General features: G+C 33.7%; 1 protein-coding gene across 21 annotated transcripts in view; it reads right to left on the reverse strand.

Moving 5' to 3' along the window:
• STXBP5L (syntaxin binding protein 5L) overlaps positions 1-20,788 on the reverse strand; it is a 441,734-nt gene that overhangs the window by 140,152 nt on the left and 280,794 nt on the right. For all 21 annotated transcript variants that reach the window (XR_011648662.1, XR_011648664.1, XR_011648663.1 and 18 more), the window contains exon 15: positions 770-810. Coding sequence is in view for 18 of the 21 variants with exons in the window: in XM_071214767.1 (XP_071070868.1) it covers positions 770-810 (41 nt within the window). In the remaining 3 variants the exon portion in view is untranslated. The remainder of the gene's footprint in view (positions 1-769; positions 811-20,788) is intronic.

Below are 20,788 nucleotides of genomic sequence, written 5' to 3' on the forward strand. Positions count from 1 at the left end.
CCCACTTGTTTTTCTGCTTCAATTCCTGTCAAAATCGTATCCTCTAAAGTTCATATTACATGTAATCCCCATCGAAATACCCTTCCTGTATATACCTGGTCCAAATAAATTTCTTTTTTCCCTAATAATAAATAGAATTGGGTTGTTTCACATTTAGAATTCTTATCAGATTTGTTTGCCCTGTAGTTATATATGTAAAGTCCTTAATCTTTTTTAGTGACTGTAGGTTTTCTGAGGACTATGAGTATAATCAAGTCTTAAATATCTTTACATGTACTTCAACACTGAGAAGAATACCTTATTTATTTTTAAATTACACAGTTCTTAAGAATTTAAAAAGAATTTTTACATTTATCAAATCATTTCTTTTAATCCTCAGAGGATTTGATAGACAAGAGGGGAAGAAAAGTAGACTAGAGGAATACAAGAATTTGTGCAAAACTACACAGCTAGGAGGTAAAGGAAATTCCTTGAACACAGTTAATCTGACAAAGTTTAGTATGTTTCCAATACACCATATCCTTGAAAATATAGTGGGCTGCTGATAAATAGTGACAATCTTGCTGGTTTCATATTATAGAAGAAAACTACAGTAGAGATAATATCTAAACTCATTTAAGAATATTGAAAATAGATTTTTGCAACACAGCCAGACATGTGTTAAAGATTTATTTGAAATGTTAAGTGCTGAAATTAAAAAGTGGTGGACCGTTATGAATAGATATCAATAAAGTATTTTCTGTTATACATAGAGAAATTTAAAACTTACTTGCAGAAGCATCCCAAAATTTTATTGATCCATCTGCATGACTAGATGAAAAATAAATTAGCATTAATTAAAGGATAGTAAATAAAACTCATAATCACCCTGAAAGTACAAAAACCTGAGTTCTGTTTTTAAAATTTTATTAAAATATACCAAATCTTGTGGAGCAGGTATAGCTCAGTGGTTGAGCACCTGCTTTAGATGTACAAGGTCCTGGGCTCATAGCCCAAGTGCCTCCTAAAAACAAAACAAAACAAAACAATCCAATGAAAACTAATATATGATAAACCATTTTTAAGCTCAAATGGTTTATTTTTTAAACAATATACTAAATCTAAATTTAGAGAAAAAATAAGAATTCCTTGGATTTTATGGCAACAAGATGTTATGTGTAATAGAGAATAATGATAACTGACCTGTGGAAAATGAGCAATACATTTTTTATGTAAAATTGTTTATCCTCAGAGAAAAAGATGACTGGGTTAATTTTGATTATATTAAAATAAATTTGAAATGAATATCATAGTTAAGTTAAAGTTAAGCTTCAAAATAGAAAAAGGAAATCCTTAAACCTAGAGTAGAATCAATATTTGGAAGTAATAACCTGATGTCCAATTCTATAAAATCTCATTTAGAAAATAAAAAAAGACAGAATACTTCCCAACACCTTTTATGAAGTCAGAATTTTCCTGACACCAAACCAAAGACATTACAAAAAAAAGAAAAGTCAATATTCCCCATGAGCATAGAGGTAAAAATCCTCAATAAAATATTAGCAAATTAAATGGAGCAATATACAGAAAAGATAATATGTTGTGACAAATCAGGGTTTATCCAGAAATACGAGGTCAGTTGAGCATTAAAAAAATCAATGTAATACACCATATTGACAGATTAAGGAAGAAGAGTCATATGATCATCTCACTAGATGCCAAAAAAAACACAAAAAACATTCAACCAAAACTCTACATCTATTAATGAAAAAAAAACTTTGCAAACTAGGAAAAGAAGTAAACATCTTCAACCTGCTAAAGGAATCCAGGAACAACCTACAGCTGACAATGAATATAATGGTGAAAGACTACTTTTTCCCCAAGGTAAATATGCTCACTCATCATTCTTATTCAACATCATGTCAGAAATACTATTTACTATTTAGGGGAAGAAAGAGAAATAAAAGGCAAATGAATTGAAAAAGAAGGTATAAATTGTCTCAATTTCAACACAACATGATAGGTACTATAACTTATAATAATGAGAAAAATGCTTTATTATAGAAAAATCCTGCAGGATGCTGGTCTGAAAGTCTCTAGACCCTAACAACTTGAATTCTATTTTATTTTTAACATACAACATTTGAGATGCAAAGAACAATATATGTAACATACATTTGATTTATATAACATATTGAAATTGTGTGAACTGTTAGAATTAACATTACTAAAAACTTGCCTCTACATATGTGCTACTCTCCATCCCATCTGCCTGCCTCTCTCCTTGCCTCCTTTCCCCTAAGAAGTAACCTGTATTTTTTTTTATCATTATTCTGCTTTCCTTTACATTGTCACATGCACACATATAAACATATACATGAATATATGTATAAACCACCTATTGTTTAATTTTGCTGCATTTTTGAGCTTAGTAAAAATGGTATGTTATACATAAATTTCAGGTACTTGCTTTTTTCACTTAATATCAAATTTATAAAATTCACTCATCTTGTTTCCTGCAGCTGTATTTCATTTAATTTCATTGCTACATATAATATATAATAGTCCCTTGTGTGATTATACCACAATTTATCTTTTTTTTTTTTGCCACTGGGAATTCAAATGGTATCTTATATATTTTTCTTTGCTGTTATTAATAAAAGGAGTGCAGTTATAAAATAATTACTCTGTGGATTACAAATAACAAATATTTTAGTTTGAATAATATCAACTTAACTTCAAAGGTATACAAAAGATGCTCCTATACAGTTGTCCACCTTTTATATATATTATTGTCAGAAGTTACCTCTTTGTACATTGTGTGCCCATTAATATGAACTTATAATTAATTTTATGACTTTTAAATATAGCAAAGGAATTTCAAACAAAAAATACAATATTGTCTTTTATATTTACCTATACAGTTATCTCTATCATATCATACCACATTTCTTCATATGGTTTCAACTTATTATCTAGTTTCTTTTCATTTAAGCCTGAAGCACTCCCTTTAGTGTTTCTAGAAAGGCAGGTCTACCAGCAATGAATTCCTTCAGCTTTTGTTTATCTGGGAATGTCTTGATTCCATTTTCATTTTTGGAGGTTTGGTTTGCAGGATATAGAATTTTTTATTCACTCAGCACTTAAATATGTCATTTTACTTCCTTCTAGCCTTTATGGTTTCTAATGAACCATATATGAAAAGTTGTTCTTCCCTTGCTGCTTTAAAGATTCTTTGTCTTTTGTCAGTTGGATTAATATGTGTCTGGATGTGGATCTCTTTGTTTTTGTCCTTCTTGGAGTCTGATGAGATTCTTGGATATAGATTTATATCCTTTATCAAATTTGGTAATTTTTCAGTCATTATTTCTTGAAATATTTTCTCTGATCCTTTCTCTGTCCTCTTTCTGTAACTCCCATAGGATGTTACACCTATCTGGGCATCCCACAGGTCTCTCAAGCACTGTCCATTTTTAGTAATTCTTTTTTTTAAATTTTCTGTTCCTTAGACAGGATCTTCTCAATTGACCTATCTTCAAATAGCCAATTTGCTATTCTGTCTGCACAAATCTCTTGTTGAAAACCTTTTGTGAATTTCTCATTTTGATCATTGAATTTTTCAGCCTCAAGATACCTGTTTGGTAACTTTTTGTAATTTCTATTTATTGATATTCTCTATTTGTGGGGGCCTGGTTTCTGCCAGCTCCTTTAGCATATTTAAGACAGATGATCTCAAGTTCAATGTTTCAGCTTCCACTAATTTCCATTTTTTCCCTATAAATGGGCCATATGCATTCTTGTTTATTTGCATGCCTCATTTTTTGTTGTTGTTGTTGTTAAAAACTGGACATTTTTATTAGTATAATGTGGCAACTCTGGAAATCAGATTCCTCTCCCTTCCCAGATTTTCTTGTGGGTTGTTGCTCTTTTTTTAGTGATTTTTCTACACTATTTTTGCCATGTGTGACCACTAAAGTATCTTATGTTAGCTTAGTGGTCAGCTAATGATTTGACAGAGATTTCTTTAAACACTTAGAGAAAATCAATACTCACATGCTATTTTCAGATTGGCTCTGTTTTTAGAGGACTCCTTTGAAACTTAGCCAGGCATGGTGGCTTGAATCTGTATGTACCCCCCAAAAAATGTTATTAAATCTAAACCATTCCTGTGGATGTAAATTCATTGTATGTAGGACTTTTTGAGGAGTTTGCTTCAGTTAAGGTGTGGTATGCCTCAATCAGGATGGGTCTGAATCCTATTATAGAAGTCCCTTATAAGAGAGAAAAATTCAGAGCAGAGAGAGAAAGCCATAGAAGAAAAAAAGCAGAAATAAACAAACCCTGGAGAGAAGGGAGAGACTAGCAGATGCCATCAAAAGCCTTGCAATATGATAGAGAAGCCAAGGGTCACTGGTAGTAGATGTTTTGGAAGAAAGCATGACATTGATGATGACTTTAGACATTTTTTTCCTGCCTCAAAACTGTGAGCAAATAAATTCCCAATGTTTAACCTGACCCATTTCATGGTATTTGCTTTGAACAGCCTAGGAAACAAAAACACCAAGCTATTTACAATTGTGGCATAGCCTTTACCTGTTTGTGCAGAGCCTAAAGGGCAGCTTGAAGTGAAAGCTGGAGGTGTTCTCAGATCTCTTGTGACCATGCATCCAACTCCAGACATATGATAGTCTTTTAGATCCCTAGTATATGCAGGATCTTTGCAAAGTCTTTACTCCCCAATGTATCTCCTTCCTTTGACTTCTAGTCTTTTTGGCCTGTCTATTGCTTGATGTGTTAGTTTCCCAGTTGCATAAGCAAATACCATACAGTGGAGGTAGCTTAAATAACAGCTTTTTTTTTTGGCTCTTACAATGCTTTTTTCCCTGAAGACTCAGAAGACTGTGGTCTTCTGAGGCTTGCTGCTGGCAGTCCTTCATCCCCGGCTTTTCTGATACATGGCAATGCATATGACAGTGTCTTCTTTCTCTTCTGGATTCTTTTGATTTCCAGCTTCTGGAAGATCTTCTTGGTTTTTCCCTTCATGTCCAATTTCCTTTGCTCATGAGGATATCAGTCATATTGGATTAAGGCTACCCTCATTCACTTTGGGCAAATCTTAACTAATGACATCTTCAAAGGTCCTATTTATACAAATGGGTTCACATCCACAGGACCAGGGGTTGGGGCCTGAGCACACCTTTTGTGTGGGACATGATTCAATGCCCAACACTTGCCTGACTGTCATTCCTTGCATCAGGCATCTGTAACTTTACACCTGCCTGTAAATGCTTTCAACCAACATTACTGGGAAGTTAGTTCAACCTTGTGAAAACTCTTAGAGGGATGATACAAAGGTAAGCCTTTGAGATGATCCTTCAGGGAGACACTAGAAAGGTAAAAACATAGTAACACTTTGTGAATAAGGTCCTTATCACTCCCTCTGGTATGCACAAGCTTCACGAGGAATGTGGAGTGCCATCTTTATGGCTGCCACTAAGGTAGGTAAGGCAGTTGTAAACAGATAAGTTAAAATGCCACAATGCTCTCTAACCAAAAAATTTTTTTTCTCATTAAGAATTCCCCTGGTAACTGTAAGTTTTAAATTAGATTCCAGAGTTTCAGAAAAGTTAATTTTCACTGTTTTTTTTTCCAGCTTAATCATTTATTTAGTGAAGAGATGGAGTTTCGGAGTTTCCTACTCCACCATTATATCTAGACAAACTTTTTATTGAATTATACAATAGCACAAGTCATAAGGTTAGAGCATGATAAGTGTCACAAAGCAAATGTGTGTATAACTACTAAGTCTAGCCTCTTATGGTCAATTATGTGTCAGATTTATTCATGTTATCTTGCAAAATAATAGATTAAAAGAATTTTTTAATAGTCATTTAAAATTTCATTGCATGAATATGTCACAGCATAGTTATTCCTTCTCCTGTTATTAAACATTTTGATTGTTTCCATTTTGCGGTTTTTACAAATAACATTGTTCTGAACATTCCTGTACCTTTATTTACATGTACATGTGCACACACACATTTATATATATATATATATATAATTAGGAGTGGAATTTTGGGTCAAAGAGGTAGAAGATACTGCCAAGGAGTTTTTCAAAGAGGCTATAACCAACTTAAAATCCCACCAGAAATGTGTTGTTCCACATCATTAGAAACAGATATTATTGTTAATCTTTTTACAAATTTAGTCATACTGATGGGAATGTGCACTGGTATCTCATTGTGATACAGCATACATTCCTGATGACTGATGAGTATCTTTTCATCTATTTGTGACCATTTGGTTACTTCTTTTGTTTAGTCTTTTGCACATTTTTTCTATTGAGTTATCTGTCTTTTTCTTATGGATTTCTAGGAACTCTTACATGTCCTGTACAAATGCATTATTATTTATTTGTGATACAAAAATCTTCCTGTGACTTGAATGTTCTTTGTATTTATGGTATTTTTTATATGACAGAGGTTCTTAATTTTAATGTAATCTAATTTATTAAATTTTCCTTTGATTAGTGCCATTTATGTCTTGTTAAAGAAATCATCCCAAACATCAAGAAGACATTCTCCTATGTTATCCTGAATCTCTGTTGTTTTTTTCTGCCACATGAAAATCTGTAATACACCTGGAACTGCTATTTCTTTCTATGACGTGTAGTAGAGGAAAATATTCCATATGAATTCCCGATTAGCCAGCATAATTTATTGAAAAGACTATATCTTTCCTCACTGCCTTACCATGCCATCTTTGTCACAAGTCAAGTGTATTTATATGTGACAAATTTATTTTGGACTTTCTATTGTGTTCAATTTTTTTGGTCTGTATTTGAGCCAGAACTATATGATTTTAATCACTTTAGTTTTATAATAACTCAATGTCTTATAGGTAGTTTAAGTCCTCACTTTGTTGTTTTTCCATTTTACCTTGGTTATTGCCCTTTATATTTTAGTATCAGCTCATCAATTAATTGATGCTGGCTATTTTTATTTGGCTTACAGTAATTCTCTAGATAAATGTGGGAAAAGTGGATATCATTTCAAAATTCAGTCTTCAAATTAATGATCATAATGTATCTCTTCACATATTTATGTCTTTTTGTACTACTCAAATTTGTTACACAGTTTTCAGTGTTAAAGTCTTATATATCTTTTGTTAAGTTTATTTCTAGGTTGTGATTTTTCTTGTATTTTATATTGAATCATTTATAATTTTTACTTTATAATTATTTGTTGGTAGTATACAAAAATAAAATTGAATTTTGTATATTGATATATCCAGTGACAATGCTAAAATTGTAAACTAATATCTTATTTTGTTGATTCTTTTACACTTTCCACATATATAATCATGTTATCTCTGAATAATAACAGTTTCATATCTTATTTTCCAAGCCTTGCATTTTTATTTCTATTTGTTGTCCTACTGAACAGGCTAGGTCTACAAGTGTAACACTTAATGCCAGGAGTGACAGAAGGAATCCTCCTTGCCTCATTTCCTACATAGGGGGCAAAGCTTCAAATATTTCACCAATAAGCACAATGCTTGCTGTAAGTCACTATTATTTTTTTTTTTACTAGAAATTCTTTTTCAGAATAAAGAATTTCTCTTCTAACCCTAGGTTGTTAAGAGGTTGTAACATGAACAGATAATGAATTTTTCCAAATGCTTATTTAATTTTATAATCATATTATTTTCAGCATTTTATGTAGTGAGTTATTTTTTTTGAACAGTAAACCTACATTGCATTCCTGGAATAAAGGCAACCTGGTTCTGAAATAATATGCTTTTTATATATCACTGAATTATATCAGCTAATATTTTAGTTAGGGTTTTTGTACATATACTCAGGAAACATTGGCTTAGAAATTTTTATTTAGTGATGTGCTTTTCGGGTTTCAGTATTGAAAATATGCTGGCCTCATACAAAGAATTGGGAAATATTCCCACAGTGTCAATTGGTGAATTTCTTTATATTCTTGTCATTAATTTCTAGTTCAATTATGTAATGGAGAGAACATCTTATACATAGAAACCCTTTAACATGTATTAACAGTAATATAATAATTTCAATACCTGATAACCTAACGCAGTTCAACATCTTTTCAAACGATCATTTTCAGCAAATATTTAGAAATTCAAATTTTCCCACAGCATCATAAAACCATCTCCATCATCCTTACCAACCTTTTTGCAAGCAGTTATCCACTGCACTCAGAACACATTACATCAAAATAAATATACTAAGTCAACACTATACTGTGTATTATTTAATAAACACATCTGCACCAAGACATCCCTTCAAGAATGTTTTTAAAGGCATAAAATTACAAAGGAAATCAGTTACACATATTGAAATACTATTACTAAAATAAAAAACTTATGATATAATACTATACATATGTGCATCTTTCTTAACACATTAAATAATAATCTAATACATCAAAAATATAGGAAAATTAAATTTTATTTTTTAAAGACATGTTAATGTGCAGACTGTTCTTTATCTTGAACAAGAACATTAAACTGTCATGTAATATTTGACAAGGCAACATGCATATCATGTTGGACCTCTAATTGAATTGATTTTTTTCAATTCAAGCTCACGGAACCCCTCAAATCTTTCTGTGGACCCCTGGTTAAGAACTCCTGCTTTAAATATAGCTCTAAAGGTTAAAGACTGAGGAAGTCAGTGATTAGAAGCATAAGAATCACTAGATACACAGTTGCTGGCTTAAAGATGGAGGTGGGACACATGACAAGGAATACAGGCAGCCTCTAGGAGCAAAGAGTGAACTACACCAGCCAGCAAGGAAATGGAGACTTCAGTCCCATCACCCATAAGAAACTGAATTTTGCAAACAACAAGAATAATTTTGAAAGGCAAGTTTTCTCCAGAGCTTCCAGATGAGAATTCAGCCTGACCAACACCTTGATTGCAGCATTGTGATGCCCTGAGCAGCCAGCTGGTACCAGACATTTGACCTGAAGAACTGCACGATGTTAGGTTAATGTGTCAACTCGGCCAGGTAATTGAGCTCAGTTGTTTGGTCAAGCAAGCACTGGCTAACTGTAATACAAGGGCATTTATGGGCTTTAGTCACCATTGACTTTACTGCAGTGGTAAAATCATAAATAGCTGACTGCAAGTACATCAATCAGGGAGACTGCTATCAGCAATCTTTATTCAATCAGTTGAATGCCTTAAAAGGGGAAGTGATTCCAGCATTGAGCAAGAATTTCCCAGCTCTGCTTTGGACAGCCCACATCTCTCAGAACTCGCCAAGAACCTTCACTGGACTTTCATCAGAGGCCCTGGTTGCAGCCTGCCTGCAGAATCTGGACTTGTGCATTCCCATGGTCACGTGAGAGACTCTTAACAAAATCGCATACTATTGACTGATAGCTCTTATTGATTCTGTTTCCCTAGAGAACGCTGACTAATAGAGCTTAGTACTGAAAATGGTTCTTGAGGAATAGGGTATTAAACATGGGGTGTCTGAAGTGGTTCTGGGAGTTTTCAATTGGTTCTCTACTCTAATTGGACTCAATGGTATTGGCAATTCCCTTTCCAATAATGAAGAGGCTGCTAACAATCCACGGCGTGAGTTGGCAATCGAGATACACAAAATATCATCATTGGATGTCCCTACTTTCTCGCTTATAAGAAGCAAGGATCTGGGTGAGAGTGTTTTCAACACCTTAGCAGAGTTTTGTGGAGTCAAACGGTATAATGATGTTGGCTGGCTCTTCCTAGATACTCTGGATACTGTTACAAAAGAAAGAGATGAGTTAAAGGCTTCAAATTTGAAACTTAAACACTGCATGAATGATGCTAAAATTTCTATGTGTGCTCTGAAAGAAAACGTTGTCTCCTGTAGCCACAGGCTCAAAATATCTGAGAACCTGTGATTCCCGGCATTAAGTGTTAAACTTGTAGATCTAGCCAGTTCAGTAGGACAATAAATAAAATAAATAATAAAAAATAAATAATAGGTATTGTTTTAAGCTGCTAAATTTGTAGTGATATTTACAAAAATAGGACACTAAAACATCTACCTTATGTGATATTAGCAGAACTACAGCATCATTTTTTATTGTTTACATGATATTTTTTTAATCCATTTACTTTCAAACTTTGGTTACTTATATTTACTGAGTGTCTAGTGAGCAGCTTAGAAATGGCCTTTGATTTTTACTCAGACTGACAACTTTTATCTTTTATTTGGAGAATTCAGTCAAATTATATTTAGTTGAATTACTGATATATTTGGTGAAATAAAAACTGAAGAGGTAATTTGAGAATCTGATATTTTCTTCTTTCAGAAAGGATTTAATTTTGCTTTTGGCAAGTAGTTGAAATAGACACATATCACCTTAATCTAGTCCAAGTCTTGAGCCTTTTTGTAGCCTAATCTGTTTAGGATATAGTGTTTCAGGCATTCCAAGTGAAAGCCAGACATATGTACCAGAAATCTTGCTGCTCAGCAATTCGTGAATTCCAGTTTTTACCTTTTTTTTAGGAGGTACTAGGGATTAAACTCAGGACCTTATACATGGGAAGCAGGTGTTCAACCACTGAGCTACTTCTGCTCCCCAAATCTAGTTTTTGAGTTACCCCATGAAACTGTTGCAAGTTCCATGCAGCTCCAGCATCCCAGTCAACAATTTCTACTTAACTTCTCACCCCCTGAATGCCTCAAAAGGAAAAGCTGTGCTGACTGTTTGAATTGCCTTTCTACATATTTCTTTTTTATCTTGTTTTCTAAAGTACTAGCTACCTTGGTACCCTTGATCGCTAATTTTTACTTTGTTAGCCACATAAAACTTTCAAAATGTCTGTTTAGTTTCTTAGTATATTGGTCACTTCTTTCTACTTATCTTGTTAACCTTATATTCCTGTGACACTTAAAATTTGATATACGTCTTAAAGTAAAAGCAGCACAAAGTACCAGGTTCACCTCAGTGCACTTTCATTCTTTTCAAGATTTTAACCCCTCAAGTAGTAGTTCTCTAGTGCCTTCACACAGATGATACTAAAAATCATATCCATCTTTTCTAGTGGGAAATTAGGTTTGACTCAGTTTCATTTATCACAATAAAAAACAAAATTCTGGACTGATAATTTTTTCATCATTCTATTTTATTCCCATCTAACTGTTAGACTCTATAAACTTTTTTCTTCTTTTTCTAAATTATTTTCTAGGCAAATTCAGAAATTGCAAAATGCTTACTTAAGTTAATAGCTTCTAGAGTTAATTCCTTCATTCTCCTTTTGCTAAACAAAAGGAACTGTTTGAACTTCATTTACTACCCCTTCTGATGAATATTCTAGTTATTATATATTTCAATCATGTTTTTAAATGCTACTAGACATTATTGTTGCTTTACATAATGTGCATTTATATATGCCTACATATTTACCACAGTTCTGGTTTAAGTGAAATGTTTTTATTTCATTCTTATTTTTGAATGATATCTGCAATGAGATTATTTTAGGATAGAAATTATTTTCTGGCTTCTTGAATTCATGGTTGATTTTGAGACATCATTTAATAGTCTCTCATTCCTTTAAAAATTATCTCTTTCTGTGTTTGATGTTAAGATTTTTTCTTTCTTTTTTTTTTCCTGGAGGTTCATTACAAAGTATCTATGGTGGGGTTCTACACATTATTTATGCTTGGGATTCATTCTGTTTCTTCAATTTGTTTTCAAAGTGTTTCATCAATTCTTTAATATTCTCATTCTAAGAAATTTTTTTCTGGCAAACTCCTCATCTTTTTCTAAAATTGCCTTTTTTTCAATGAGAGAAGTTGTAGATTTACAGAAAAATCATGCACAATGAGTTCCCATACACTACCCTATTATTAACAAGTTAGTGTGGTACTTTTCCAACAATTGATGAAAATGTTCCTTTAATTGTACTTATATTAGTCAGAATTCTCCAGGCACTTACATACATGCACCTCAGTATGTGCACAGGGGCCACTCTGCTCCCTCTGGAACAGGGCCAGGGACCCACAATAGGAGTACAAGATGGCTCTATCCACATTGTAGAGGAGATGGGTCCAGAAAGGGTGCAAGGAGCTTCTACGGTTTTTGAAGCTGTGTTTTCTTGATTCAGCACTTGCCTAGTTAAACGCAGTTCTTTAACTGTTTTCTATTGTTTTGAGGAAAAAAGCTGTCTTTAGGATTCCTCTACTGTCTTTTCCAAGGGGTTTGGGACAATGGCTGCCCTCAAAACTGGCCCCTAGTAAACTGAATTAGCTAATCAAAAGCAGTGATCAGTAATTAGACCACATAGTCCCGATGTTTGGAGATTTAGGTCTTTATGTCCCACCCTGGCACCAGCAAGCTGTGCCTGTGGTCCAAGCTGCAGTCCCCACTGCTGTCCACTATGAATCTAGGGGTAGAGGATTGTAGCCACTGCTAGGAGGGTGGAATTCACTGGTATTTACTGTGATTTACCAACTGCTTCCTCCCATGCCTCCCTGCATGCTGTACAAGATTCCACTAGAGGTGATGGACTTGGCCCAGTGGTTAGGGCGGTCGTCTACCACATGGGAGGTCCGTGGTTCAAACCCCGGGCCTCCTTGACCCATGTGGAGCTGGCCCATGCGCAGTGCTGATGCGGGCAAGGAGTGCCGTGCCTCGCAGGAATGTCCCCCGCATAGGGGAGCCCCATGCGCAAGGAGTGCACCCCATAAGGAGAGCCACCCATTGCAAAAGAAATGCAGCCTGCCCAAGAATGGTGCTGCACACACGGAGAGCTGACACCACAAGATGATGCATGAAAAAAAAAAAAAAAGAAACACAGATTCCTGTGCCGCTGACAACAACAGAGGCAGACAGAGAAGACGACGCAGCAAATAGGCACAGAGAACAGACAAACAGGGGCGGGGCGGGGGGGAGAAATAAATAAATCTTAAAAAAAAAAAAAGATTCCACTAGACTCTGGAGATTCAAAATAGTTCACCCAGATAGTGCAAGTTGAGTAGTTGTTTTGGTGGAAGGACTAATTCCTACGGCTTTCTACTCTACCATCTTCCCGTAATCCTCTCTTTCCTTTTCCTTAAATAATTTCAATTAAATGAATGTTATTCTTCTATTTTCCAAGTCTATTAAGTTTTTATCTCATTTTTCTTTTTTATCTATCTGTGCTGTACTGTGGATAATTTCCTCTCATGCACTTCCAGTTCATTAATTATCTCTTAAACCAAACCTGCTTTTTGTTTATTTTAGTTATTTATTTCTTATATCTAGAATTCTTATTTTCAAAATGCCATGCCACTTTGTAAAACAGTCACTTCCTTGCAGATAGTTGTAAACTTTTATTGCAAACACAGCTGCATTTATAAGTTGTGTCTAATAATGATAATATATAAAACAAATGGGCATTGTTTTCTGCTGGTACTAACTCATGATTCTTTGTTTCTTTCTGTATTTGATGGTCTTTGTGGGTTTGCAGTTGTCCCAACAATTGTTTATGGGAATGACCCTAAGTTATGTCATCTTACAGAGAGATTTTTTGTTTGCTTCTGCAAGACATCTGAAGCATTACTATTACAGAACTAAGATAAACTAAATGGCTTGAGTTTTATTTGACTACCAAACTAATGCAAAGTAGAGAACAATTGGTTATGAGTATTTTTCTTTCTTTATCCTTTCCTACTTAACTGCATTGCTGTGAAAGTGTTAGTGGGTGAATCTACTTGTATTAAGTTTTTAATGGAGCCTTGGTTTTGACTTTTGTTTCTCTTGTCCAACAATGCCTTCAAAAGTCCTTTCAAGGGGGGGGGCGGTGTATACAGGAACCTCTTATATTTTTTAATGTAACTTTTTTTGTGATGTATATATCTTCAAAAAAATACAATTTACAAAAATGATGTGGTGGGGAGTGGGTTATATGGGAACCTCTTATATTTTTTGTTTTTTTTATGTTTTTTAATATATCATTCCTTGTGATCTATTAACTTTAATTTTTAAAAAAACCACAATGAGATATCAAAAAAAAAAAAAACAAACCCCTTTCAAAAGCACAGTTAGGGTTTGAAGTTGTTTTCTCTAGAATGGCAGATATCTTTAGAGCAAAAGGAGCAACAAATGCTCAAATTATCTATCTGGTTTCTTACCTTCTCTAAGACTTTGTCCTGTTAATTACCATTATATTTTTACCTTGTTGATACTTTTAAGAAAATATTTCACCCAGCATTTTTAGTTGCCCTTAATGATATGATTGGTCCTGATCTGCCATTACTAAAAGTAGAAGTTGCTTTGTTTTCTTTTTTTTTTTAATCTTTTATTTTGGGATAGTTGCAGATTCACCCGAATGTTAAGAAACAATTGAAAATCTTCTATATCCTGTCCCAGTTTCCCACAATGGTAACATCTTACAAATAATATCACAACAAAGATGTCAGCATTGATACAATCAAGATACAGACATTTACATCACCAAAAGGATTCCTGATGTCCTTTTATAACCACAGCAACTTTCCCACCACCCCAAAACCTTTGGAACCCCTGGCAGCATCTTATCTGTTTTTCGTTTCTATAATTCTTTGATTTCAAGAGTTTTATAAATGGAATCAAACAACATGTAACCTTTAGGAGTTGGCATTTTTCACTCAGCATAATTCTCTGGAGGTCAATCCAAGTTGTTGCAGGTATCAAATGTTTGTTTTTTAAAAAGTATTGAATAGTATTCCATGGTGTGGAACAAAAAATAGTTTGTTTAAGCATTTATTTATTGATGGGCAACTGGGTTGTTTCTGATTTGGGGCTAGTACAAATAAAGATGCTATGAATATTCATGTACCAGTTTTTGTGTGACCCCAAGTTTTCATTTCTCTGGAATGAATGCCCCAGAAGTGCAATTGCAGCAATCATAACATAGTTGCATGCTTAGTTTTATAGAAACTGACAAACTGGTTTCCAGAGAGGCTATGCCATTTTACATTCCCACTAATAATGTATGAGTGATCATGTTTCTCTAAATCATTACCAGCGTTTCATGTAGTCACTATTTTTTATTTTAGACATTCTGAAAACTAGGTAATGGTATCTCATTGTGCTTTAATTTCCATTTCTTTTCTGGTTCTTGATGTTGAATATCTTTTCATGTGCATATGCTCTCTTCACTGAAATGTTCTCGTCACTGATTATGACATTTGAGTTTTGAGTGTTCTTACGTACTTTAAATACTAGTGCTTTGTCAGATTTGTAGTTTGCAATTATTTTCTCCTAGTATTTAACTTGTGGTTTTTCCCCTCTTAAGAGGATCTTTTATAAAGCCCAATTTATCAGTTTTTCCTTTTATAGATTGTGCTTTTCCTATCACCTCTTAGAACTCTTTGCCTAGCCCTGGATCTTGACAATTTTCTCCTAGTTTTTTTTCCTAAAAATTACATAGTTTTACATTATACTTTTAAGTTCAGGTTGCATTTTGAACTATTTTTTAAAATTGAAATTTATACTGAGGCCTCCAACTTTACACATACCACATGGATCACTATAGCCTCCTATCCTTGCTTATCTGTAAATTCAAAGAGTGAGAGACTTGACTTCTACCATCTACCATGCATCACTTTATTGTTCATTTCCAGGGTGTATGTATAGAAGTATCAGAGTGTTAAACTTATAACCCTGTGGCAAACAACTTTATCAACTTCGTACAATGTTCATATGCAATTACTTTGCTTTAATCTCACAGACTTCACTCCACTTTCAAAGTTACTTCAGTGGGCGTGGCAGCTTGAAGCTGGGTGGACCCCAGAAGATCATGTGCTTAGAGCTAATCCATTCCTGTGCATGTAAACCTATTGTAGATGGGACCTTTTGATTAGATTCAGTTAAGGCACCTTCCTTTTGATTAGATTACCTCAGTAGGGCATCACTCAGGGTGGGTCTTAATCCTTTCCCAAACACTATTATTAATATCTACTTAGTGTGCTTTTTCTAAGATGTTATATAGGTAATCTTACATGAGGTAGCCTTTGCAGCCTAGCTTTTACCTAGCAATACTTTTTAAGTTTCTTGCATATCTTTTAGTCACCTGATAGCTCATTTCTTTTTATTGCTGAATAATATTCCACTATATGGATGTACCAGTGTGTTCATCTATTCACCTACTGAAATACATCTAGGTTGGTTTGGGAAAATGATGAATAAAATTGCTATATATATTCATGTGCAGGCTTTTATGTGGACATAGTTTTCAATTCAGTGGGTAAATACCTAAGAGTGCAATCACTGGATTGTATGGTAAGATTATGTTTAACTTTGTAAGAAACTACCAAACTGTCTTCCAAATTGTCTGTATCATTTTGCATTCCCAACAGCAATGAATGAGAGTTCCTGTTCTACATTCTCACCATATTTGATGTTACTGGTGTTTTGCATTTTAGCTTTTCTATTAGATGGTAGTGGTACCTCATAATTGTTCTATTTGTAATTCTACAATGAAAAACACTGTTGAGTGTCTTTTCATATATTTATATCTCTCTGTACATTATCTTTGGTTAGATATCTGTTCAGGACATTTTTCCATATTTTAATTTGTTTGTTTTTAGTGCTGAATTTAAGAGCTATTTGTATATATTGGATATAAATCCTTTATCAGGTATGGGTTTTGCAAATATTTTCTCCCAACCTGTGGCTTGTCTTTTCAGTCTATTACCGGTGTCTATTTCATTTTCCTAGTTTCCAAAGCAATTACCATGCAATTAGTTGGTTTAAACAATGGGAATTTGTTGGCTTATGGGTCTGAGGCTACAGTCCAAACCAAGGTGTCATCAATGCGATACTTTCTCCCAGGATACTGTGGCATTCTGAGGCTGGCTGCTGATGGTCTTTGGTCCTTTTCTCTCACATGGCAACGCACATGGTGGCCTCTTCTGGCTTCTTTGTCTTCCAGGTTCTGCTAATTTTCAATTTCTGGCTGTCTCCTCTATGGCTGTCTTCCTCTTTCTGTGCCCTTCCCTATACAGCCTTCAGCAATAGGATTAAGATTTATCCTGATTCAGCTGGGCCACACCTTAACAGAAGTAAACTCAACATTTACAAAGTTTCACACCCACAGGAATGAATTTATCTCATGTTTTTCTGGGGTACATAGTTCTAAAGTACCACAGTTTAATTTGAAGGACAAACATTTAAAATATTAATAAAATCTAGTTTATCCATTTTTTTTCATGGCTTGTGTTTTTGGTGTTGTATGTGAAAAGTCATAACCAATACCAAGATCTAGATTTTCTCCTATGTTTTCATCTGAAGTTTTATGGTTTTACATTTATGTCTATGATCCATTTTGAGTTGATTTTTGTGAAATATGTAAATTCACACTGTGGCTAGATTCTCTTTTTTTGGCATATGCATGTCTAATTGTTCAAATACCATTTGTTAAAAAAACTAGTCTTTTATCCAGTGAATTAATTTTGCTTTGTCAATGATCAGTTGGATTTGAAAGGGTCTATTTTTGGATTCTCTATTCTGTTCCATTAATCTAGGTGTCAATTCTTTCACCAATGTCATACTCACTTGATTGGTTACCACAGTTTCATAGGAAATCCGAAAATTGGTTACTATGAATTCTTTCTTCTTTAAGTTCTTGAGAATTGTGATGGCTATGCTGTGTCTTCAGCCTTTCCACATGAATTTTAGAATTGGGTTTTTAAAAATATATGTAAAATAACTATGGGATTGTGATTGGGAGTGCATTGAATCTACATATTAAGTTGAGAAGGTCACACATCTGAAAAAAATTGAACCTTCCAGTTCATGAGTATGGAAAATCTTTCCATTTGGATATTTTCACCAGAGTTCTCTTCTTTTATTTCTTCTTTAAATGTTTGGTAGAATTCTCGGATGAAATCATTTAAACCTGGATATTTCTTTTTTGGAAATTTCAAAATTATGAATCATTTCTTAATATTTTAGGGCTATTCAAAGTATTTATTTCAGATTGGGGGAGTTGTGCTAGTTAGTGCTTTTTGGGGAATATGTTCATTTCATCTAAGTTGTAAAGTTTACTGTGAACAGTTGTTATTAGCCCTTTTATGTCTGCAGGATCTGTAAAAATATACCATGTTTCATCCATGATATTGATAATTTCTCTATTCTGTTTTGCCAGTCTTGCTAGAGATTTGTCAATCTTTTGAATCTTTATAATAAAATATTTTATACATGAGTGATGATGTCTATTGATTTTCTGTTTTCAAGTTCATTATTTCAGCTCTTTCATTTATTATTTTCTTTCATTTCTTTGCTTTGGAATAATTTTGCTCTTCTTTTTCTAGTTCTGCACGTTGAAAGTTAGAAAATTAATTTTATCTTTTTCTTCTTTTCCACTGTAAGCTACTAGTGCTAAAGCATTCCTTCTTGGCACTGCTTTAGCTATGTTCCCCCAATTTTTACAAAGTACATATTTTTATATTTATTTAGGTCAGTGTATATTTCCCTTGAGATATCTTAGACCCATTTTAGAAGTGTGTTGCTTAGCATGGATTATTTAGAGATTTTCATGTTATCTTTTTTATTGACTTCAAATTTGAATCCATTATGTTCAAAGAATACATTTTATATGAATTGAAGTCTTAAATTTGTTCAGGTTTGTTTTATGGCCTAGGATATGGTCTATCTTGACATACAGTCTTGAAAAGGGGTGAAATGTTCAATAAGTATTGATTAGATCCACTTGGTTGATGGTGTTAGGCTTTTCTTTGCTGATTTTCTCTCTATTTGTACTAGCAAATGGTGAATGGGCATGTTTAAATCCTTATATTGTGGATTTATCTATCTCTCATTTTAATTCTATAAATTTTGCTTTACATATTTTGAAACCCTGTTATTTGGTGTAGACCTGTTTACAATTGCTATTTCTTCTTGTGGATCGATCCTTTTATCATTATATAATGTTCTTCTATGTCTCCAGTAATTTTTTCTCTGAAATCCACTTTATTTCATATTAATATAATGACTACTGATTTTTTAATTGGGGAAGTTGTGAGTTTACAAACCGAACAATCATGCATAAAATATACATTTCACATACACTACCTCACCACCAACAGCTTGCATTGGTGTGGAACATTTGTTACTATTGATGATAGCACATTTTTTAGAATTACACTTTTTAAAAAAATAGTAGTTACCTTTTGTAGTTGATGAAAGATTACAATAGTTCTATCTATCCTCCATTATTTCCAGTATGTATTTTCCCCATAACCACCCTAATATTACCACCTTGTATTAGTATCATACATTTACTATAACTCATGAAAGAACATTCTTACAGTTGTACTATTAACTACAGACCATCATCTATAATAGGGTTCACTGTGTTGTACGGTCCTTTAACTTTTTTTTGGAGTTTTTTTATTTTTTTTGGATGAGAATGAACTTGGAACCTTATATATGGGAAGCAGGCACTCAACCACTGTTTTAATTTTTAATTTTTGCTCTAGTAATATATACATCCTAAAGTTTCCTCTTCTAACCACATTACCTATACAGTTCAGTGTTGCTGATTATTCTCACTATAATAGTGCTACCATCACCACCGTCCATTGCCAAACCTTTACCATCAATCTAAATAGAAATTCTGAACTAGTTAAGTATCAAGTCCCCATTCTATAACCCCAATCCATCTCATATTAACCTATATTCTAGATTCCAACTCTATTAGTTTATTACAATTAGATCATAACAGTGAAATAGTACAATATTTGTTCTTTTGTGTTTGTCTTATTTCACTCAACATAATATCCTCATTGCTCATCCATGTTGTAGCACGCATCAGGACTTCATTCTTTTTATGACTGAATAATATTCCATTATATGTAATTTTCACATTTTGTTTATCCATGCATTGGTTGATAGACATTTGGGGTGTTTCCATATTTTGGCAATTGTGATTAATGCCACTAGGAACACTGGGGTTTAAATACCTGTTCAAGTCCCTGCTTTCAGTTCTTCTGGATATATACCAAGTAGTGGGATTGCCAAATCATATGGTATACTTAGCTTCCTGAGGAACTGTCAAACCACTTCCACAGTGACTACACCATTGTACATTCCCACCAGCAATGATTGAGCTTTCCTATTTGTCCACATTCTCTCCAACACTTGTAGTTTTCTACTTTCTTAATAGTGGCCATTCTAGTAAGTATGAAATGGTATCTCACTATGGTTTTGATTTGCATTTCCCTAGTAACTAGTGATGTTGAATATCGTTTCATGTGGTTTTCAGTTATGGTATTTCCTCTTGGGAGAATATCTGTTCAAGTCTTTTGCCCATTTTAAAATTGGGTTGTCTTTTATTAATAAGTTTACATATTCTGGATACTGAACCCTTACAGGCTATGCAATTGCCAAATAATTTCTCCCATTGAATAGGTTGTCTTTTCACTGTCTTGACAAACTCCTATGATGCCCAAAAGTCACTAATTTTGAAGATGTCAAATTTATCTATGCTTTCATTGCTTGTGCTTCGGGTGTAAAGTCTAAGAAACCATTGCTTATCACAAGACCTTAAAGATGCTTCCCTACAATTTCCTCTTGGAGTTTTATAGTACTGGCTCTTATATTTAGGACTTTGAACCATTCTGAGTTATTTTTTTTAATATGGTGTGAGATAGTTCCTCTTTCATTCTTTGGCATACGAATATCCAGTTCTTCCAGCACCATTTGTTGAAGTGACTATTCTTTCTGAGTCAAGTGGTCTTGACAGTCTTGTTAAAATTCAATTGGCCTTAGATGTGAGGGTCTATTTCTAAACTCTCTGTTTTAGAATTTG

The sequence above is a fragment of the Dasypus novemcinctus genome, chromosome 4 (assembly GCF_030445035.2).
Source record: "Dasypus novemcinctus isolate mDasNov1 chromosome 4, mDasNov1.1.hap2, whole genome shotgun sequence".
Lineage (NCBI taxonomy): Eukaryota > Metazoa > Chordata > Mammalia > Cingulata > Dasypodidae > Dasypus > Dasypus novemcinctus.